This window comes from Cyclopterus lumpus, chromosome 9 (assembly GCF_009769545.1).
Source record: "Cyclopterus lumpus isolate fCycLum1 chromosome 9, fCycLum1.pri, whole genome shotgun sequence".
Classification (NCBI taxonomy): domain Eukaryota; kingdom Metazoa; phylum Chordata; class Actinopteri; order Perciformes; family Cyclopteridae; genus Cyclopterus; species Cyclopterus lumpus.
Window position 1 is genome coordinate 16,354,403 of NC_046974.1, and position 21,689 is coordinate 16,376,091.

The following is a 21,689-nucleotide window of genomic DNA, read 5'->3' on the forward strand; positions in this document are numbered from 1 at the left end:
ATTAGTAGGAGGTTCCTATTTTCAACAACTTCTCTCTTATTGGTCAAGAAGCCTGTCACCAAACCTATGTCATCCAATACATTTGCACCGCGTTGTTATTGAAGCATTGTATAAACATGAATTTTGGCTTTTACTGGTGATCATAACAGTATATGTCTAAAGAACAGTGCGAATTAATTTGTGCATTATATTTGGAGGAGCATTCCATACAATCGATTCATCGATATAAAAAGGCGTTTTAGAGCAGCATCACAGCTTATTGTATGTATCTTCTGAAGTACTATGTATTGTGCATTACCTTGAACATTATTTATTAATGTTAAAGTCTTGAGTACTCTTTCCTTTCCAAAATACACAATTTATTTTTTACAAGCCAGACCCTCAGTGACCAAACTACAGTATGTCAAGTAATGTTCATTTCATCCATAAACCACCTGCTAGGTTTACCACCCACATTGTTCTCAGTCTCAAACACTGTACGCCCTTTCCAGATGCTTTATTTCACTGTCCCAGTAGATACATGTTGGTTGTGTGCATGGCTTTCAGTTCACAGGCCAGAGACAGTTGCTCCTGTTCAGTAAGCGTTAGGGTATTCTTCTTTTGTCTCTCTAGACTGACACGGTAGAACCAACGTCCTGTATTCTGCGGCGCAGCTCTGTGGAGTCCAACAAAGGGCCAGACTGAGGTTCCTGTAGGTACACCGATAGACTCCTGCAAAACAGAGGGCATAAACCAGTAAAAAAAGAGCATTAACATCAAACCATAGTAAATGTGCTTCACAACAGTGAGAGACTGATTAAACAACTAGTGGCTTAGTCTTGACCAAACTAGTATCTTAAATCAGCATCTTATCGGATTGTATCTAGATCCAAATGTGACAGACTCCAGTTCATATGTGGCATCAGAATGCGATTCAAATGCAGTTTGTATAACAACTTGTAACCAGGTCTTAGCCTCCCTATTCATATATGACTTCATCTGTAGGAAAGTGTGTCCTCTGCTTAGGCAATCTTGACCAAACAGCTAGTGGACATTATAGTAGTCCCTCTGTGATGGATCAACCTACAGTTAAAATCTCTAGTGTTCTTATTAATATATATTGTAGGTACAGTGGAATATAATCAGAATAATATTCTGGTAAACCACCACCACAAATCATGCATTTTGGTTGTAAGATGTGAAAAAAGAGAGCTGTTTTAGCATTTGTCTTTTATGCACATTAAGTTGAGCAAAAAACCTCTTAAGCATGGTTGGGGATGTATCCGCGTTCATCCCATTCTCCAGTTTTGGGCACATTCACACCTGTATTTCGAGCTGTACACGTGTAACCAGGTCACCGGAGATGCATTTTGTGTGGACAGGAGTGAAGTGTGCACATACTGTACACTTTAAACCACAACATTAGCAAGGACAGTGAATATAAAAACATCAATGTCTTACTGTACTGAGGATTGTGGGGTGAAGTTCCAGGTCTTTTCCCAACAAGCTACCGCCTCCCGTCTCCTGCCAAGCCTCCACAGCACCTCACCACACCACAGCCCTGCACCTGTGCACTCTGAGACAGTACATGCAGCATTAATACACAAAGGACCACGTAAACCAAATACAGATTAACTACAGTTCTACGGTACATTCATGTCAAATTGACACAGGTCTTGGCTCATACATGTGCAGAACTATAGGTGTGTAAAAACCTGAAAGATAAGATGTGAACATTGTAGTTTCAGTAAACATGTATTAACCATCTACTCCTCATAAAAGAACAGATATGATTTGTGGAAAATTAGTGTCACATTCATTTAGACCCTTCTGCTGTACTGTGATTACCAACCCATTTTGAACGAACATTACAGATAAACACTGTTCATAATTCTCAAGTAGAGCACTAAAGTCCATATGACTGACCGTAACTGACTTTGTGCATTGACATTAATACCGTTACATTGTAGGCTAGGTTACAGCTGTGGCGTTTACCTGGGAATGCCTGCATGCTGAGCTGCAGGTCTCTCAGTGCCTCTCTCAGTTGGTCTGTCTGGGTTAAGCTGATGCCCCTTCCAGCTAGTGAAAGCCCCTTTAACCTCTGGAGGATACACAGATCTGTTCCCTGCATTCCCACCATGTCTGTACTGGGAATCTGTGGTTGGCAACCTGTAATTAAACAAACAACAAACATTAGTCTATTTTGATCCTTTTTGTATGTACTCTGGCACTTTATTTACATTGAAAGTACAAAATAAATCCCCACTGCTTATTACTTGACTTATTCGTGACTTAGAAAATGGTCAGCGACCCACCCAGCACCCCATCTGGGCTGCAGGCTGCAAGTTGAATATCACTGCTGCAGGCTGTGTAAAAAGGGAAATTTCTCTCCAAAGTATTTTTAAAAAGTCAGTAAAGTACTCACCTCTCTTTTTAAAATGCACCTTCACCAGCAGGTTGAAACACCTGTAATGCAGAGCAGAGTCTTGTGTGTCTGGCTTTATTTATGTCATTAGTTTTTAGGAATTATGAGCAATTTCCTTTGACATACCTTGTGTAGTGAGTCACAGCTTGTTTCCAGTCCCTCAGGTGAGTGTGGCAGTGACCCTGGAGGAGGTAGGCAGCACCCACCCAGAGCAGCATCCCCACCCTATCTCCACCCTCAGCACACAGAGCCCTGGTCTCAGCCTCACACTTCTCCTCCGGCTGCTCTTCCAACACTACTTTCTCAGGCAGCAGCTCCAGTGCCGTAGTGATGACTTCATCGCACAGCGCCATGCAATCAGCGGCCCGTCGGGCCATGAGCAAGGCAGCACCAGCCTGCAGGTAGAGCTCAGGCAACTTGGGAAGGGGAGAACCCTCAGCATGGACCTGAGATGGCGGTATATGGCAAACAGAAGTCAATTAATGTATCAATAAGGTATTCTTCCGTGGGACAAACACATTATGACATGCATATATAAATATAAATATAAAAATATCCAAAGCTCATGAATAATGTTGCGTGTTTGTTTTCCATCTTACTCCATGTTGATCTTCTGAGTGAAGTGTAGCCAGCAGGTCCAAATAATGTTCCACACCCTCAGACACTCTGAAAGGAAAAGCACACATTTAACAAATACAATGTGCACTGTGTCCATTGCTCTCATCTCCATGTCCGTCTTCTGGGTTTTAGCAGTGGTGAGGTGCCAGTAACAGATCTTTCTTCTCACCTCTCATGGAGCACACACTTCAGGGCAAGACTGTGAAGGACGGAGAGGGCAGAGGGAACTAAGAGCAGGCTGCTCAGTGATTGGCTGCGCAGCAGTAAGGACGGAGGGAGGAGATGAGTAGCAGCCAGAGCAGACTCTGTGGTAGAGGGCAACATTAAAGTCTGTGGGACAAGAGAGGCTTCATGGTTTAGTGTGCTCACCTTCTGAGCTCTAGCTCTACATATATGTATATATATTTCTAACAAGAACACTAATGTATTTAATTCTACAAGACAAAACATGAAGACACATTTAACAGACATTCTGCATCTTTTTGCTCTGTGGTACTCACAGAGTGGAGCAAACGAAGAGCTTGTATCTCAGCCTGTGTGTTGCCAAGCTGGCGGTAAATAAGCATGCTCCGGTACAAAGCACACACACACCGGGGGTCTGTCTCCAGTGCCATCCTGTAACACTGCAAGGCCATCTGAGGGCGGCTCTGGAGACAACAATAAACACACATTCTCACTGCATGCCAATGAATAATAGAAGTTCATATTCCGTTTCTGTTCCGTTTGTCGAGACTCAGCTGTGTACCATATGGGCAAGGCAGGAGCCTGAGAGGAGGTGTGTGTATGCGATCAGGGTTCTGGGAGCAGGCAGGGAGGAAGCTGTCTGCAGACCAGGCAGCGCTTCTGAACTCTGGCCCTCACTCAATCTTTCTGCACCTTCATGAAACATACAGAGGACAGCATTACTACTAAATTATTAGTTTTATTATATCATTATTAATTACGAAATAATATAAATGCTAGGAGTCAGATAAAATCGTTCCTGTGCTGAGTTTGTGTGCCTCATTTCTCTCTTGGTGGCAATAGAATAGGTGCAAGAAAGTGAATATATTAGACTAAGGAGAAATATGTATTTAACAAAAATAAAGACTTTGCTTAAGCTTCATATAATATATTAATCTGGTCATAGCTAACTGAATCTTTTCCCTCAATATGGGTTAATGTAAAACATGAATGTTGCTGACCTTGGGCAATGAAGGTACAGATCTTCAATAATTCAATAAGCCTTCTTTGGTCCATCACCAGTAGAAGAACGTCAGAAGACTCGCTCCTTGGCACGCTCGACTCCGCACCCCAAACTCCAAGTGCCTCAAACACAGAGAACAGCTCATCCTGCATCACAGGAAATAATAAAGTATAGTTTTACAGTATCCCACACAGTTGTTTGCCTGGACACTGTTGAATGCCGGCAAATATACATTTTGCAGGCAGAGACAGGAAAAGAGATATTGAGGGAAATTGCACTTCCATTGAATAAAGTTTGCATTTTGTAATGTATTTCTTCAAACAAACAAAAGCACAACATATTCAAGGTATTTATGGGATTGGAATATAAAAGGTAAATGGCACCAACTACACTTGGTATGGTAGTTGCTGTGAGGCATTTGTCTCATGAATAACAAGGTACATGATATGTAGACATCATGGTCTGAATACCAACATGATGAGTAGCTTTTTAATTTATACATATATAATGAGCATATCCATATCACATAGCCTTCTCACTGGTTACATCACAAACAAAACATGGTGGAGTTCACTTGGAAGCGGACTGCTAACTGTGATCCTTTGTTTTAGGAGGACTAAGTCCAGTTGTTTGGTCCACATTGGACAGATCACAACCACCTTATTAGCCTAAACAAATGCAGTTCCTTTAAACCACACCAAATAAGTGAGGGAACACAGACTAAACACAACATCTTACTTGAAATCCCTGTATAGTTTTCAGCTGGCATGTAGCCAGCCATATTGCCCACTGCAGACAGAGAAGGTTCATTACACAGGCATTCAAAGCTGTGTTTCCCAGTGATTTGAGAGCTGTTCTCCAAAACTCCGAAGGGTCTGAAGCAACAGAGCCATCTCCTTTCATCTGTAGAACTGTAGAGGACAAGCACAGTCTGGTAAAGTCAGAGTTGAGCGATCCTTCAAACTAATATAAAACTGAATGTATGGTCCTCCGTACGTCTCTCTGTGGCTTGTGTGAGGAGCAGCTCAGCTTCTGAGAACTGAGACCGAGCAATGGAGCACACACAGGCATTGTACACCACTGTCAGCTCCACCCGTGTGTGATCTGCAATAGGAGGGATACCTGCAGGAGAGGGGAAAGGAAAGGACGCATAAAGGTAACAGCTAAACTCTCCGCCCAAGTGAAGCCTCATCACATGAGTTCCTGAAGACCTCCGAGTGTGGCTACAATCAAATCCCACTACTCCAAAATAAGTTGAAGTGATCATTATAAAAGAGATGGAGCACCTTGGATTTTGATTAAAAGTTTGTGAAACTCAGAGGAACACCATATCAGACGGGTGTGGTTCTGGTTCTTGTCTCGGGTCGACGCATCGCCTCCTGCTTCTTGCTGCTTGAAACAATGAAGTGAAAGCAAACTGGAAACTTTACTTAAGTACTCTTAAGTACAAATTAAAAGGTACTCATACTTTACTTACATCATATTGCTACTACACTATAATTTAGGTAAATACTAAGAGTACTTTTTACTCCATAACATCTATCAGATAAAGTTTTAAGTTACTTCTCAAAAAATATTGTACATGCAAAACATAGGATGAACGGTATTTAATTGATACATATAAATAGCATTACTCAGCAGTATATACATTAGTTAAAATCAGCTCCATCTCAACCACCTACAACATTAAAATACTGCTTACATGTTAATACATCCGTAATAATAATAATAATTAAATAGCGTGTGATATTTATGGAGAGAGGCTATTCTAGATAAGAACTACTTTTAATTTGTATATTGGATGTACATGTTACTTTCAATACTCTTTGAATTAAGGCGTTGTTATACGATGGTATTGCCATATTAACTTTAAATGGAAAGATATGGATGCCTCTCCTACCTCTGGTATTTTTTGTTCAGCTAAAATAATAAATACACCAATTAGTAGAGGACAATCTGTTAATAGAAATGACCCCACAAATATACATTAGGTAGTCTATTTATTAACGTGAGTCAGATAAGAGTCTCGCGTTAAAACACGTATGAAAACACTCTGCTAACGTACCTTCCACTTGTTTACCAACTCGTTGTTTTCCTGGATCCATCTATCTAATAAAGACAGTGCTTGATGCATTTGATCAGATCTTATATCGCTGCTTTGTGAAAAAGGTCGTGGTGTTTGATTTGAACTTTCCCTCGTTTGGTCAAAAGGGAGCTATCTAACACAGGAAGTAAACATGAGGGAGTTTAGTGCAGCGCAGTGGGGCTGTGTTGCCCCCTGTGGTTAAATCAGGAAACTACACCATCAGTCTGCTAGCTGTCCGGCAGGTGGTGCTGTGACAGAGCTAATTTTACTTGTGTTCTGGAAACTGTGAAGTGCTTCTGCCGTTTGTGTTTCGTCATTCCCTTTGTAGCCCTTAAAAAGAAATACAGACACAACAAATTGCACCACCTTAATGTATTCAGCACCAAGCAAGTGCACACAAACCAAGAGTGTAATTGTATTGCTGCAGAGTCATCCCTAAGACTGCCAGGACAGCCATTTTTCTAGTTGTCCCTCCCAAGGTGACTCTCTCTTTTCTCACCCAATTTCAGTCCTGTCCTTTCATCCCTCTATCAGGCCCCTCCCCCCCTCCCCCCCCCCTGTTAGTGCACCATCTTGTTCCCTGACTGCAACCTCCATCGCCTGTCTTCATCACAACCACCCGGCTCCTTCTTTCTTTCATTGTCTTAAATCACAGAAAGCGGTAAAATTACCACGATGGACAAACAAGGAAAAGTCCTGACCACTGCTCCACAATGTACTCTCACACACGTGCAGCTACAGGCGTGCACACACAAGCATGTACACAAAACATGTTTTTCGTCGCGGGCTCTGGACGTCTTTTTCCCCTTTTGGAAGGGTTTCACGTTTTTTGACATTTTCCTTTACGTCGATCCCGGTATTTTCCATCTCTCTGTCTCCCCTCTGTCCATCCATCCTTTCGAGGACAAGGTCATTACATAGCAGGAGCCTCCCATCTCCTTTTATGCTGTCCCTCTGCCAATGCCATTCACATGGTAGGACTTCAAACTTGTTACTGTGATGAATTGCATCATGGTAGCATCATGGTAACACTATTTTGATTATGAATATACTCTTGCACTCTCACTTATAAAACCTCAAATGTGTCCCATGTTTGAGATTATTCTCCCGCAGGTATATTCTAACACAGGAAGTTTCTTTTCTGTAGACTTCAGCTGCTTATTGTTGGTTCAAATAACAAGGGATTGAGGAACACGAGCTATGCTGTAAATAAGATCCTGATAACATCACAACTGAATTCTGGCTACTCTGCTCTCTTACCCTTATTTATTAAACATGAAGCTGGTGGAGGGAGGGGATGTGAAGCATGTTATTTCTGTCCCGCATGGCCCCCAGTCCCGCTGAACATGTGAGATGTGGTGCAAATCCCACTGGAACTCTACATATTTAGCTAATAGCAAACTAACATGTTGCACGCTGTTTAAGAAATTTCAGAAATATAATGATAAAATGTAATGTGTTTCACATTAGAAATAAGATGTTAGCACCTTAAACAGACTTGATTGCTGGAGGACATGCAGGCTATAGGGCCTTGAGTGTCACGCAGTCCCCTGGGTGTCATTGGGCTGACAACACATGTGTTCACAGGGAGGAAGAATGGCTGATACAGCATAATGACTGTGTGCTGAACCGTCTTGCCTTCAATATGTGTCTCAAGGGAAAGGCATATTCACTGTTTATGCTCCTTTAAGGCCTGCAGAGTAAACTCACTCACCCTAAATTTTAATAATAAATATGTGCTCCTCAGAACTGGTCTTGTTTGAGAACAGACATCTCTTTAGATCAGCAGAGGCAGTTCAGTTTGGTTGTGTGTGAGTGCTTTATCACCGTATGTCAGTGCACATGCTAATGCTGCTGCCAAAGGATGTGCACATTTGGAGATTTGTGTACTCTGCCGCAACAAAAAGAAGAAGAAAGAGATTAAAAGTAATGTTTCAAGTATATCGGGAGAAACAAACCTTGTGTGTGTGTTTTGTAATAAGAGAGGGAAAGGGAGGGTCTGTCAATGGCCCAGCAGTTCACTCCTGGGGGGGTTGGCTGGATCTGCAAACTCACACTGCAGCAGTAGCTACAGAGTATCAGTAGAACAGTGCACACAATCAGTTCACACAGATTTTAGCCACTGCATACCCAAAGTATAAATGCACGTCTTCAAATGTGTAACATATTGAAAAAGTATACTTGATATTGGCTGTTTATAAAAAGAGAAATAGTAATTGACAGTATGGAATATGCCTAAAATGACGCATGTCTTCATCACTTAACGCAGTAATATTATTTCAAGTGTATTTGTACACAAAATGTCTTAAATGAAGTTCAAACTGATGTTCGAACATGTTTTACATGCTATAAAACCATTATTTCGCTTGGTTGCTTTGATGAAACGCACCTTATTAACATCTTCAGTAAAAATTACAACTCATCCTTAACTACACTGATTCAATATATTCCTGCGCAGGCAGATATCTCTTTAAAAGGAGTGTGTCCTGGTGCTGACTAGTGAGTTTCTCCCTCCCTCCTATATAAAGCCGGCGCACTCGTTCCTGCTGCAGTCACTTCTCATCCGGCCCAGCCAACATGAGTTTCACGGTAGACCACCACCTCTTCGGCCCGACTTCGTACCGCAAGGCTCGGCCTGCCGCCGTGTCCTCCAGCGGCTTTCACTCCCAGCGCCGCCGCCTCAACTACAGCCAGCCACCCTCCGTGGACGGCTTGGACACCTTCAATGGCGACATGACACGGAGGAACGAGAAGGAGATTCTGCAGACTCTGAACGACCGGTTCGCCGGCTACATCGACAAGGTGCGCAACCTGGAGATGCACAACCGCAACTTGGAGGCGGAAGCGGCAGCTCTGCGGCAAAGCCAGGCGGGGCGCGCCTCCGTTGGGGAGCACTACGAGCGAGAGCTGGGCGACCTGAGGGGTCTCCTGCAGCAGCTGACCGGGGAGAAGACACGTGCAACTCTGGAGCACGAACACCTGGAGGAAGACATCCAGCACCTGCGGGTCAAGATGGATGATGAGGCGCGCAACCGGGAAGAGGTGGAGGCTGCCGCGCGCACCATGAAAAAGTACGTCGATGAGTGCCGGCTGGCGCGGATGGAGCTGGACAAGAAGCTGTGTGCCCTGGAGGAGGAGGCTGTTTTCCTGAAGAAGAACCACGAGGAAGAAGTGGCGGAGCTCCTCGAGCAGATTCATGGCGCGCAGGTGAGCTTCGACATGCGAGACGCTCTCAAGACGGACGTCACCGGCGCACTGCGAGAGATCCGCGCGCAGCTGGACGGTCACGCATCCAAGAGCTCAACTCACGCGGAGGAATGGTTCAACGGTGAGTTGGGTGAACAAGGGAAAAGTTTAAAGTAAACTAAACACATTGAAACTTCCGTGTGCAGCATCGTGCATGTTCTCTGTCCGTGGTGCTGAAGTCTATAGTCATCCCTGGGACTTTTAAATTCATTGTAGCCCAGCTTTATATGATTTAAAGTGAATGAGTATATCATATCAGGGTTACAAGGGGCATGTCATTTTTGATGAGACCATCGACACTCAAGCTATTAAGCATATTTGACTATCTAGAAAAGCGCTATATAAATTCGAAGTATTATTATTATTATTATTATTATTATTATTATTATTATTATTAAGTATGCTGACTTCTAAATCTCTTCAGATTAACAGATCTGGTAACTTTTATCCCACCAACCTACCATATTGCAAACTTTAACTGAAGAGAGGACGTTTAATAACCAATTACAGGCAAATTAAGTAAGTCAAGGTAGATACTGTGATTATAAAATGCACAGAGATCCGTAGGCTATTTCCATTAATCAATAATTCAACCAGTGGACCTTTCTGCGGGTGCATCGCTGTCGCATAATGATAATTTGTATTTTAGGCTACCACTGCAGGAGAGAGGTGTCACACAGAGAGGAGACTATGATTAATTTGCACTCTGACTGCATTACAGTGGGTTTCTCTGAACCTCTACGAATAGAAACGGTCAAGGTCACTGTTTGTGAGCAGACACGGCATCCTTTCTGATGTGGCAATTGGAGTTCACTAAAAATGGAAGTAGGCTAAGCTATACAAGTAGACATGACGGATAGATGATAGATGAAGCCCTGTGAGAATCCTCTTTACGATTATACTGACCTTTGTGTTACAACACAAACACACAATCAACAACTGTAAAGGCCAAGAAGGGTTTTATCTGAGCTGCGTGTCGCAGAACTTAATGAACTATAGATTTACCCTTGCTGCACATTTACATGCTGACTTGATAACCAGTGAAAGGTGCACACTGAATGACCTTCCTGTGTGGTGTCCAGCTGACTGCAGCAGTGTGGCTCATTCAAACATGGAGGAGGGAGGGAGCTGAGTCAGACTACTGAATGACAGATGGACACTGCCAAGGTTACTCAGGCTGCCAGTAGAGACTCTCTGAGGACACATGTCAAATGTCTCAGGAACTATAGAATGGAAAGACAAATGGACAAACTATGAACGAGTAAGAATGCAGAATTCATCTCGACAGTCACATCAAACTTTGAGTCTTTGGACATACTGTAAGCTACTCAACGGTATAAGACAGCAAAGGTGACTTCTAAATACATTCTTTTGTATGCAATATCTGCAGTGCGTATGGAGCGTCTGTCTGAAGCCGCTAGGTCCAACCAAGGTGCAATTCGTGGAAGCCAGGAGGAGATCATAGACTACCGCCGTCAGCTCCAGAGCCGCACGATTGAGCTGGAGACCCTTCGGGGAACCAAGGATTCACTGGAGAGGCAGTGTATGGAAAATGAAGACAGACACCACGATGACCTCAACTCCCTACAGGCAGGGAATTAACACAAACATTTCATTTATCCCACACAAGGGAACACCACAATAATTGCACTTTCCTTTATACCATCTGTATGACATTTGACCTGTAAGGCTACATTATTGTTTTGCAGGAGACCATCAACCAGCTGGACAATGAGCTGAAAACCACCAAATGGGAGATGGCCAGCCAGCTGAAAGAATATCAGGCACTGCTGAATGTGAAGATGGCTTTAGATATTGAGATTGCTGCTTATAGGTTGGTCAGAGTTTACACATAATTAAAATAATGTTTTGGCTTCGTAATGACAAAAAGTTATGTTTGCTGACTGCGTGTCTTTTGTCTTTTAAAACAGGAAGTTACTGGAGGGAGAGGAGAATCGCTTTTTGTCAGGAGGAGGTCCGTACTCTTACCTGGAGAGCAGAATCTCTTCCCACTTGAAAGTGAAAGGAGAGGAGATCTCAGATACAGTCATAGTGGAGGAACAGACAGATGAGACCCAGGTGACAGAGGTGACAGAGGATGCAGATGAAGAGGACGAGGAGGAAGAGAAAGAAGAAGAAGAGGAAGAGGAAGAAGAAGAAGGCGAGGAAACCAAAGAAGAAGAGGAAGAAGTTGAGGAAGGAGAAGATAAGGAGGAGGAAGGAGAGGGAGAGGGAGAAGAAGAGAAGGAGGAAGAAAAGGGAGAGGAGAAGGATGAGGAGACAGTTCAGGAGGGAGAGGAGAAGGGTGAGGAAGAAGATGCAGGTGAGGAAGAGAAATCCAAATCTCCAGCAAAGGCTGCGTCCCCTCTGCCTAAATCTCCTGCTGTCAAATCACCCGTCTCTAAATCCCCACCAAAATCCCCAGCAGCCAAATCCCCGATGCCCAAATCACCGGCTAAGTCACCTGTGTCAAAGTCTCCAGCAGGAGATGAGTCAAAGTCCCCTGTGTCAAAGTCCCCGGTGGGAGATGAGTCAAAGTCCCCTGTGTCAAAGTCTCCAGCAGGAGATGAGTCAAAGTCCCCTGTGTCAAAGTCCCCGGTGGGAGATGAGTCAAAGTCCCCTGTGTCAAAATCTCCAGCAGGAGATGAGTCAAAGTCACCTGTGTCAAAGTCTCCAGCAGGAGATGAGTCAAAGTCCCCTGTGTCAAAGTCTCCAGCAGGAGATGAGTCAAAGTCACTTGTGTCAAAGTCCCCTGTGTCAAAGTCCCCGGTGGGAGATGAGTCAAAGTCACTTGTGTCAAAGTCCCCTGTGTCAAAGTCCCCGGCAGGAGATGAGTCAAAGTCCCCACCCAGTAAATCCCCTGAATCTAAATCTCCTCGTCCCAAGACCCCTGAACCAAAGTCACCAGAGAAAGAGAAGGCCCAGCCTGCCGCTGCCAAAGACACACCTAAAGAGGAGCAAAAAGAGGAGAAGCCTCAGCCTGTCAAAGAGGAGAAGAAGGAGAAAGAACAACCTGTGAAGGAGGAGAAGAAAGAGCCCAAGGATAAAGAGCCAGAGAAGGCAGACAAAGCTGATACAAAGAAAGAGAGCAAGGAAGATGAAGTGCCAAAGATGGATGATGCTTCGAAACCAGCTGCTCCCAGCAAGCCCTCAGAGGACAAACCAGCCCCCAAGTCTGAGCCTAAAGAGAGTGCTCTCCTTGCCAAGGAGGAGAAACCCTCTGCTCCTAAGTCAGAGAAGGCCGAGCCAGAGCCGAAGCCTGCCGCTAAGGCAGAGCCCGGAAAAACAGAGGACAAGAAGGAGGAGAAGAATCCAGAGGAGAAGTCTGCACCTAAAAGTGAACCTGAGAAAACTGAGAGCAAGAAAGATGAGAAGAAGCCAGAGGCAACAAAGGAAGCAAGCAAAGAAGAGAGTAAGGAGGTAAAGGAGGAAGGGAAGGCAGAGAAATCTTCTGGCACAGAGTCAAAGGAGAGCAAGGAAGAGAAGGCCAAGAAGTGAGACTGACAAGGCACGAAGAGGTGGAGATGCCAAAGAACTATGGAGGAGGAGGGGAGGATGAGGAGCAGGAGAAAGGGGCTGGATATACCCAGCTGCTCAGACAGCGCTTTAATGTCCAAAGCAAAGCAGGTGACGGTATGTGAGCAATAGTGATTTCTGTAGCAAATAACCCGTGGTCCCTAAGTATGGCCATTACACACCCCTGATGCTTCTGATGTATGACTGTAGTGAATGCAGAATGCTCTTAACTCTTTACCTGAATGTGACAACTGCCCTTAATGAATAACAAGTGCATTTAAAATGAATCCCGCTGACAGGGACTGCTACACACGCCTTCAAGGGTACAGATGTCAAAATAATGTCAGGCTAAAGATTGTGACAGATATTGAATATAAAAACGTATATTTAAGGAGATACAAATGTCTATATATTATATTTACAGATACATCAGAAAGACAGACTTGAATTTTGCTTGTTGTGCACCTTAATGCAGCTTTTCCCGACAGGTGAACTGCAGCGTCTCACTCTTTTGGTCTGCAATGCTAGGACAATGATGAATATGTGTTATGTATAAACTGCTGAGAATATGCAATATGAAACAGATAAATAAAGAATGAAAAATCAAACACAAAAGGCTTTTGGGCGAATCTGTTTACTTCTGCAAAAAACACACACAAAAACAATCTATTGACCTCAAGTAAGGATTTATGAAGGCGAAGTGTGGAGAGTAATCATATACGGCGTGAGGCCTAAAAGGGAAATGCTGCGATTAACTGCACTGCATTGCGGCTGAGGAGGCGGAGCAGCCACTGCACCCGTCCTCACGTCCCAGAGACCACACTCATGTATAAATCAGGAGCGGTGTGCTTGCTTCTACAGAAGAGACTCACTTTTGCCTCTTTATTTCCAGCTCTGCCTCACACCAAAGAGGAAAGTTCACACACTGAAGACGGACTCAACACCATCCGGTACCACAATACAGAACAGGCCTTCACTTTTGAAACCATACAAAATCCTGTCCTTCTTTGCCATGATTTATTCTTACACAGAAAATGTGTAGCTGCATTTTTTGATATGGGGTATTAACAAGTGCAGCAGCCGGTTAGCAAAGCATTTCATCATCTTTTGTTGGATACAGTTCTGACATTTGACAGACTTTGGAAGGATTTGTCTCCTGGCAGGATTTCAGGGTTCTCTTTGCATCCAATCTGCTTTCATGTGATAGATGAATTTGTTTTAATGGGATCATCCACCACGTCACAAAATACAAATAGTGGAAGCGACAAATATCTTTGTCTCTAGTCACTTCAGCTTTCGATAGGCTTTGGGAAATAAAGTTGTAGAGCCAAGCTCTCTGGTTTCAATTTAAATGTGCTCTTTAAACATAATATTGATTTTTCCAATTAAAAGTAATTTTGATGGTAAAGATTAAATCAAACACCCCCTTAATTTAAGTAAATGTGTTTAAAAGAATGAGATAAAAAAAATATATATATATATATAATTTAAAAAAAAGTGAAACTTCTGAAAGTAGAAGTCCCTGATTGCAATAACTCAACTAGTAATCAGCCCCAGTGGCTTCTTCCAATGACATACATCCATAAGTCTTTGAGGCATGGATGTCTGGATTCAGCACTCCAATGTGCAAGAAAATGAGTGATATCTTTGCTACATACAACTACATTTGGAGTGCACAACAAAGCCTGGGTGCAACATAACCTTAAAATAGACCAGACACACACTCATTCAAGAAAATAACATGGTGTTTTTTTATTTTCAAACAGGTAAAAAGACTTTTAAAAATGAATACTTTGTGTCAAAGAGCCACAAAGATAAGCTTAAGGAAGTTACAGTTGTGAAGCACAGCATTGAGAATCACATGGACCATTCTAGCGGTGACTGAAGAAGCCCTGAGGGTGGTTGTACTTGAATGGCTTCAGACGATTTGGACCCCTGAGACAAAGAATGAGATGTCAGAGATACAGTAAATCTATTCAGATACCAAGTTGTCTTCTGACCACATTGTGTCTACTAATAGCTTCTTGTGATTGTGTACCTGACAGTGCGCAGACACATCTTTTCTCTGGGAAACTCTTGTGGTCCCTCCACACTATCATCTTGTATTTCAGTCTCCAAATACACATCGAGGCAGACACACAGGCGTAAAAACTGATTGGTCAGGAGCTGGTGTCCTGGTCGTGGCCCCTGCAGTTCATTTTTGAACACATTGACCTCGCTCTCCATGGCCTAAAAACGAAAAGATGAGTCAGCTAGAGCCTGAAATATCTAGATGTAAAATGAGCGTGTGCATCAACAGAGCACAAGCGTATGAAACACTGATCAATATTGAAAAATGCTCATACTCGAAGGTTGTCATCGGTGCGTCCACTTCGCTCTCCCTTCCAGCTGAGGGAGAGGGAGAAAAGAGGAGAGATTTCTGGGTAACGGGGATTCATTACCACAGCGGCCTGGATGCGAGCTGAGGAAGAAAAAAGATGGTGTGTTATAAGAGACACATAAAAATCAATGTATAAATAATGGCCAATTCTATCATGAGTGCTAGTATTTTACCTGTGCCCCTTTCCACCACAGCCATGAAGTACAGGTCAGTCTCATTTGCTAGCCCAGCAGCAGTCACATGACGAGTATATGGCAGATCCTACCAAGAAAGATCAGTGAGACATGTCCTGCACTAAGAGTATTGTTTGCTTTTAAAACAGGGCTGTGTGTGTGTGTGTGTGTGTGTGTGTGTGTGTGTGCATACCATGTACTCCTGGTGAGTGGTCGTGGTCCAGCGAGCTAAACGCGAAAGGATCTTGGCTGGAAAGAGGTTCTGACACTCACTGGAGACCGGGATGATGCTGTGCTCTGAGGACAGGAGCACAAACAAACTCAGGCAAAATGCCCCATCTCTTCTTCAGGAGTATTTGATGTGTGGTTGTTTACAAAATAATGTACCTAGAGAGGCAAACTGTTTGTGCAAAGCCAAGCGGGACAGGAGTCGTCCCCTCAGCAGCTTCATGGTGCTCTCCATGTGGCTGGCACTCAGAGAACTGCCAACACGTACACCCTGGAAAAACATATATACACCACCATGATGAGGCTGTAACATGCAGAACCTGTGCTCATGTGGGATAATACTAGATTTCAACACACACCTCAGAAGGATCTTTGGGAAAATTTAGTCCTCCTAGACTCTGAACCCACATGTAGGGATGGCCCAGATCCTCCACATAATCAGCAAAGGAAACAATCCTAATAGGAAATCATTGGTTAATTCTGCTGGCTTGTGATTCGCTTAATATCTTCTCATTTCCTTTAATTACTTGACATCCTCACCCGACTTTATCAAACTGGTAGCGATTAGCTGGATTGGGTGTTTCTTGTCCCTGGTCGCTGGTGTAGAGACAGCTGAGTAGAGTGTCTGATTTCAGCAGGTCCCTGCAAAAGAAGACATCATTAGACTTTCCTCTCAGGGACACAGGTCCAGGTTACTGTATTTAGACCAGGCAGTAGACAAGGCATCCATCTTAACACACATTTTACAAACAACACAAGCAATAGACAAAGATGATAAAATACACACACACACCCTGCACTGATGGCTGTGGTGAGGTCTGTGGAGGTGGAGACCTTGGTCTTGACGGTCATAATGTTCAGATTCATCAGGTAGTAGAAGTAGAGATGGAGGATGCTGTCATCTGAGGAGACATGATGGATAACACACGGTGATTAACTGATCCATTACTGGCTCGATACTCTCCATCCCCCTCTTTCTATTAATCCTCCCAGTGACCGTCCACCAGGGTTTTCTTTGAACTGCAGCGCATTGATGAACAATAACAGGGTGTGGTCTTGACGGCAGCTAACAGCACCCAGGGGATACACACTCTGCTGATGGTCATCTTTCACGCTCCACTCTGCAATCACAGTGACACTGACACTCCCTGACACCTTTTGCTTGTACTGCAGTAAACTGACTGCTGCAGCTGGCAGCAGTGAAGACTGGGGAGAGAGAACCAGTAGAAACACAAGCAGAGGTTAGAGAGCGACTGGTGATGAGAAAATCAGCTTACAGCATATTGTAGGTGCTGCAGACCCACAATGATGCAAGCATCTTTCTCTCCCTCTCCCTCCTCCGACTTTAGGTAGAGTTACGTCTGCAATGCAGATCTCCCTATCATCTTTAGTCACTATTCCTTTTACTGCCAGCAGAGGGAACACAAGGGTCAAATAATGTCATGACATCATAGCAGACTGGGTCAGCTTACTTTCTCTCTGGTAGGTGGAGAGTTACCACAAAATACAGCACAGCTATTGATACATTACAGATGACTAGTAAATGTGCAACAAAATCCACAGATATATTTTGTGCAGACACTATAAATGTGAAGTAGAACTGTAGAATGAGTTACCTTTACACTTGAGGTCTAAGCAGAGGGACAGAGGGTGCCTTTTCAGCATCTCTCGTCTTTTGTCATCCAGCTGGCCACCTGTAGTTGGCCTTCTTCTCTTCTGTCAATAAAAAGCAAGACAAAAAAGAGATGAAGATAAAGAAAGCAAGGAAAAGTGCATGTTTGACATATCAAATAAATTAGAAAAACAATTGGCATATTATATATTTTTCCAGTTGAAACATGATATTGACTTCTATTGTTATAGATAAAAGAAGGGAACAGTTCAAATGAAAAAGCTGGAAGGCATCTTGCTCTCTTCTATTGTTTATATAGCGCATTTGCTGCTACCGGCCCGTTTGCACTATTGTATATTTGTATGCATTAAATTATGTGTTGTGTGAAGTGAATGTACCTTGTAATTGGGAGGAGCAAAAGACTGATTTCCACTGAGGTGGACAATAAAGCCATATGCAGATATGCCAGACAGAGGTTGCAACAAAACAAATTTTCTTCAAACAACACATTTAGTTCACTAGAGAAACATCCCAACAGACAGCACTGGTCTGGTGCCGAGTGTGCATGTCTTATGTGGGCTCAGGTTACAGTCACCTAGCCATTCTTGGCAAATATTTCCCCAAATCCCCCTGCTGGCACTCGTCGGGAAGGAGGAAGCGATCGATTGCGGCCACACGCCAACCCGCCAGACCACAACGCGTGACAGCTGGGACAATTTGTCCTTCCGTTGCAAAGATGGGTATATTAATAAATCGTTAAACTCACTGACCTGAGGGTATTAATTAGTATACGTTATGTGTGTGTTGGGAGTAAAGCCTCACCGTTTTCTCCTGCTCCTCCTCTGCATCTGAGTCACTCTCATCATCTGGAGGAAATCCGGACAAGATTGGAGATGTTAGAGATGAATCACTCACAAATCATTTCAACATCTTGAAATATTAAGCAGCATTGAGTAAAACCGAAGATGAACTGCAGATCAAAGCTAAGTGTATGCATGTAAAGTAGTGTTTGTACCCTGGGAATCTTCTGGAGGTTTGGACAGGGCCTTGGCCTCATCCACATCACCACTTATTGAGATACACAGGTTCTTGTCTGACATGGAAACAAAATTAAATCATGACAATCAGGGCTTATATCTCATGAATAAACTCTACTTGGTGTTCCTCTATTGACGACTTACCACAGGCCTGGCCATAGGCATTAGCTTGAACAAACAGGACATAGAGAGGTGGAGGCAGGTGGCGGGCAACCTCTGTCCGAATCTGAGCCTGTTCAAAAGGCATGGACAGGTACTCCTGCACTGGGATAGAGGCCTGGCAAAGAGAGTGCAGGAATCATATCGTCATTCAAGGGGTCCATATGTGAGGTCTATTGGTGTTAAAGCCGTTAAGACCTCAACGAAGAAAGAAATTAAGCAGTCAATATAATAAATGAACAATAAAACATGCTTTAACACTTTAAAAATCAATACCCCAAGCTGTTGCAATTGCAACAAAGACGGAGTGATCGTGTGGTCCCATCAAAACCTCTGTAATATGGCTCCAAAACAGTTTTTATATATTACATTTCATTAATACCTGCATGATGGCATTGAGTCCTGGCTGCAAGCTTGTCAGATGTTCCTTCTTCACCTCGATGCTCTTCTGGATCTTCTCCTTTGTAGTCTGTGACTCCTTGTATTTCTCTGCCAATCTGTATCCAAACACAAACTTTTAACCGCTGCTATATACTCCCGAATGATTAAAACTCTTTTGTTTTCACCGCAACATGCCACTAATATTTTGAGCATGTTTGCATACCTCTTCCGCTGTTCAAGCTCCCAGTCCAGTCGTGCCAGTGTGAGTTGGTGAGGATCATTTTTTGTGAGCTGAGGCCTGGAAATGTCCTGTGGTGCCTCGTGGTAAAACTCTTCCTCAGGCACCAAGTCTATTTCCTCATGCTTAGACCTGGATCAGGGAAAGGCATGTTAAAATATTTCTTCAACTATATTTGTTGTATATAAAAATGGTTAAACTTCAGCATATTTTCATGGGTAGTCATTTTGCTTGACCTCAAGTCGAAGGATATATTTTGTACTAACTTGAACTCCAGACACTTGCTGATCTCCTTCTGAAGATGCATAACTTCATACAGCAGGTTCTGTAACTGAAGGTGCAGCACATCCACTCTCTGCTTTGCCTGAAGAAAAAAAAGGTGGTTACGGTTGGTTTACAAACACAACCCAGGTGACCCTGGAAATAAATACATGCCAATAATCAGAAACCAGGACTCAATAAGAACAAGGATCAATAAGCATGATGAGAAAATGGTTTAATGAAGTCCAAATGAAAACAAACCCGAGGGTTGATAGGTTTTATCTGCTGACAGTGGCAGCTACTGCAGTTAGGTGTTAAAAGTAGAAACAACGTTCATGGTGTTCAACTTGCCTTTCCTCATCAGCACAAAAGTAAATGTAGTAAATAAAGGAAATGGAGTGAACTTAAGCAAGGCTGGTATTTTCTTTAATATCTTAGGGAAGTTGGACAGCCTTTGAAAGTTGCGTGGGAGTTACCTCGTGTGTCTGGTCTCTGCCTCTCTTTAGTCGCATATGAGCCAGACGATTCAGCTTTTTTAGATTCATGAAGTGGATGCAGCTCTGCATACGTCTCTGCTCGACCTCAGCACACTGAGAACAGACAAAAACTAGTTAGACTTCATCATTGTGGTGTAGACACAGAATCAAATATACGATGTTGTGATGTATTTGATTTATCATGTATAAATGACTGTGGTCATGACTTATCACTTTGATGAGTGTAACTAGTCTGACAAAAACTGACTATGAAAACAGTCTATAATGAGTCATTTGGATGTGCGTACTATCTTAGATGTTTGATTCTTACACCCTCTTTGGCTCCATTGGCTTTCAGCTCCTGGATCTCACTCATGAGTGTGGCCAAACCTTCACAGGACTCTTTGTACTGCAGGAAGTCCTGCTCAGGGTCCCTGCCATCCAGCTCCACCTCCTCACTGTACACACGCACATCCTAGACAATTTAAAATTAAAAAAAGAAAACCCGACATCAATATACAGTTGATCACACCACTGTCGATCATGCTTCAACTTGATCCCACTCTTCTTCGTGCTGTGGGTGAAAGTGCTGAATACATCACAACTAGTGGTGAGTGACTGAGTTAAGTCAGGTCCCACACTCTGAACTTGAACACACATCAACATTGATAACTCATTATGTTATTGTATCTGATTGGTAACAATATACAGTTAGTGCTTAGACATAGTGGTACATCAAGCCAAACAAGAGTTCTGCGTTTCAAATCACATGAATACCTTCATCCAAATCACACAAACAGAACCAATCTCGCAATCTCACACACACACACAAACACAGTGAAAGATGTGAATAATGTAACTCGTTGGAGTTGATCAAGTCCCAAACGTTTGTATATCCGCGTCTCACGTTGTTTAAATTTAAAAACAAACTGGTTAAACCGTTTTTATTTCTGTATCTCGGCTTCATTGACGTTGTTGAGGCGTATTTCTGCTGCTGACAGGAAACTTTGGCCCCAGTGACCCTCGTTACCTGCGGTTCTCCCTCTCCGCGACCTCGCTTCATCTCTGGGGTTCCTCCTTCACTTCGGATAACCTTGGACTTTCGCTTCTTCAGGGCGTCCGACGACATGTCTGAATAAAGACCGTGAACATAAAGGCGTAATACGATAAACCGTTAGCTAGCTAGTCACGTAACGTGCCCAGTGTTTCTCGATTAGCATGCTAGCTAACGTTAGCTCTCCGCCATCTGACTAAGGTTAGCTCATTGGCTAACGGTTGTTAGCTTGTCGGCTCATAAAGGCAGCTGTCCAAACATAGTTACATAACCGTCAATGTATTGAATGTGTGATCTAATGTGTATAAATAGCCACATACCTGCTCGTTGAAAAACTACGTCTGCTTTTAAAAAGAAATCGTGCGCAAATGCACATGTAACGTTACTGACGTTAGCTACTTCGGTAAACCTCAAGTCGCCGAAGAGGGACGGAAGCCCTGCTTTGACAAAAAGCTCCTAGTGGCTAGAAAGAAAAACCAGCAGCTGCACTCCACTTACTTTAAAGAAAATAACCTATAATGCAATTCATGAAGAAAAAAAAAACGCACTACTCTTAAAAAAAAAAAATATATATATATACATATATATATATATATATACACATATACACACACACACTTGTGTCCTCTTTAAG

The 21,689-nt window shown here is 43.2% G+C and overlaps 3 protein-coding genes across 7 annotated transcripts; 1 reads left to right on the forward strand and 2 right to left on the reverse strand.

Annotated features, from left to right (window-relative positions):
• Positions 1 to 337: 337 nt before the first annotated feature.
• fancg (FA complementation group G) lies at positions 338 to 6,424 on the reverse strand. 4 transcript variants are annotated; one of them, XM_034542692.1, is made up of 14 exons: positions 6,274 to 6,424; positions 5,495 to 5,597; positions 5,205 to 5,330; positions 4,947 to 5,119; positions 4,207 to 4,354; positions 3,768 to 3,898; positions 3,523 to 3,669; positions 3,192 to 3,352; positions 3,004 to 3,070; positions 2,531 to 2,850; positions 2,405 to 2,445; positions 1,975 to 2,148; positions 1,441 to 1,555; positions 338 to 711 (listed from the first exon to the last, which is right to left on the reverse strand). In XM_034542692.1, exons 1-14 carry the CDS (start codon positions 6,340 to 6,342, stop codon positions 609 to 611), a joined length of 1,878 nt encoding a protein of 625 aa, XP_034398583.1. In that variant the 5' UTR covers positions 6,343 to 6,424; the 3' UTR covers positions 338 to 608. The 4 variants fall into 4 exon arrangements, with proteins under 4 accessions (XP_034398583.1, XP_034398582.1, XP_034398584.1 ...); XM_034542691.1 differs by having other exon boundaries at positions 5,495 to 5,600; XM_034542693.1 differs by lacking the exon at positions 5,495 to 5,597.
• Positions 6,425 to 8,848: 2,424 nt separating this feature from the next.
• Positions 8,849 to 13,660, forward strand: LOC117736766 (neurofilament heavy polypeptide-like). 2 transcript variants are annotated; one of them, XM_034542308.1, is made up of 5 exons: positions 8,849 to 9,622; positions 10,931 to 11,130; positions 11,250 to 11,374; positions 11,472 to 12,028; positions 12,107 to 13,636. In XM_034542308.1, exons 1-5 carry the CDS (start codon positions 8,872 to 8,874, stop codon positions 13,036 to 13,038), a joined length of 2,565 nt encoding a protein of 854 aa, XP_034398199.1. In that variant the 5' UTR covers positions 8,849 to 8,871; the 3' UTR covers positions 13,039 to 13,636. The 2 variants fall into 2 exon arrangements, with proteins under 2 accessions (XP_034398199.1, XP_034398197.1); XM_034542306.1 differs by having other exon boundaries at positions 11,472 to 13,660.
• Positions 13,661 to 14,783: 1,123 nt separating this feature from the next.
• On the reverse strand, positions 14,784 to 21,496 carry thoc5 (THO complex 5). The gene is made up of 20 exons (XM_034542371.1): positions 21,376 to 21,496; positions 21,032 to 21,132; positions 20,333 to 20,476; positions 20,002 to 20,115; positions 19,531 to 19,628; positions 19,250 to 19,396; positions 19,028 to 19,142; positions 18,631 to 18,763; positions 18,465 to 18,542; positions 18,272 to 18,315; positions 17,454 to 17,553; positions 16,631 to 16,739; positions 16,378 to 16,479; positions 16,197 to 16,293; positions 15,997 to 16,108; positions 15,803 to 15,906; positions 15,610 to 15,697; positions 15,402 to 15,517; positions 15,095 to 15,285; positions 14,784 to 14,991 (listed from the first exon to the last, which is right to left on the reverse strand). Exons 2-20 carry the CDS (start codon positions 21,128 to 21,130, stop codon positions 14,928 to 14,930), a joined length of 2,055 nt encoding a protein of 684 aa, XP_034398262.1. The 5' UTR covers positions 21,131 to 21,132; positions 21,376 to 21,496; the 3' UTR covers positions 14,784 to 14,927.
• Positions 21,497 to 21,689: the final 193 nt, after the last annotated feature.

Excerpts from the sequence above, each read along its gene's own strand:
- fancg (XM_034542691.1), bottom strand. The coding sequence starts at position 6,342 with ATGCATCAAGCACTGTCTTTATTAGATAGATGGATCCAGGAAAACAAC. Across the intron at positions 3,071-3,191 it reads AAGTGTGTGCTCCATGAGAG|AGTGTCTGAGGGTGTGGAAC; the intron begins GTGAGAAGAAAG and ends TTTTCCTTTCAG. Across the intron at positions 2,446-2,530 it reads GCTGTGACTCACTACACAAG|GTGTTTCAACCTGCTGGTGA; the intron begins GTATGTCAAAGG and ends TCTGCATTACAG.
- LOC117736766 (XM_034542306.1), top strand. The coding sequence starts at position 8,872 with ATGAGTTTCACGGTAGACCACCACCTCTTCGGCCCGACTTCGTACCGC. Across the intron at positions 9,623-10,930 it reads CGCGGAGGAATGGTTCAACG|TGCGTATGGAGCGTCTGTCT; the intron begins GTGAGTTGGGTG and ends CAATATCTGCAG. Across the intron at positions 11,131-11,249 it reads ATGACCTCAACTCCCTACAG|GAGACCATCAACCAGCTGGA; the intron begins GCAGGGAATTAA and ends ATTGTTTTGCAG.
- thoc5 (XM_034542371.1), bottom strand. The coding sequence starts at position 21,130 with ATGTCGTCGGACGCCCTGAAGAAGCGAAAGTCCAAGGTTATCCGAAGT. Across the intron at positions 16,740-17,453 it reads CTTAGACCTCAAGTGTAAAG|ATGACAGCATCCTCCATCTC; the intron begins GTAACTCATTCT and ends ATGTCTCCTCAG. Across the intron at positions 16,109-16,196 it reads TTCCCAAAGATCCTTCTGAG|GGTGTACGTGTTGGCAGTTC; the intron begins GTGTGTGTTGAA and ends ATGTTTTTCCAG.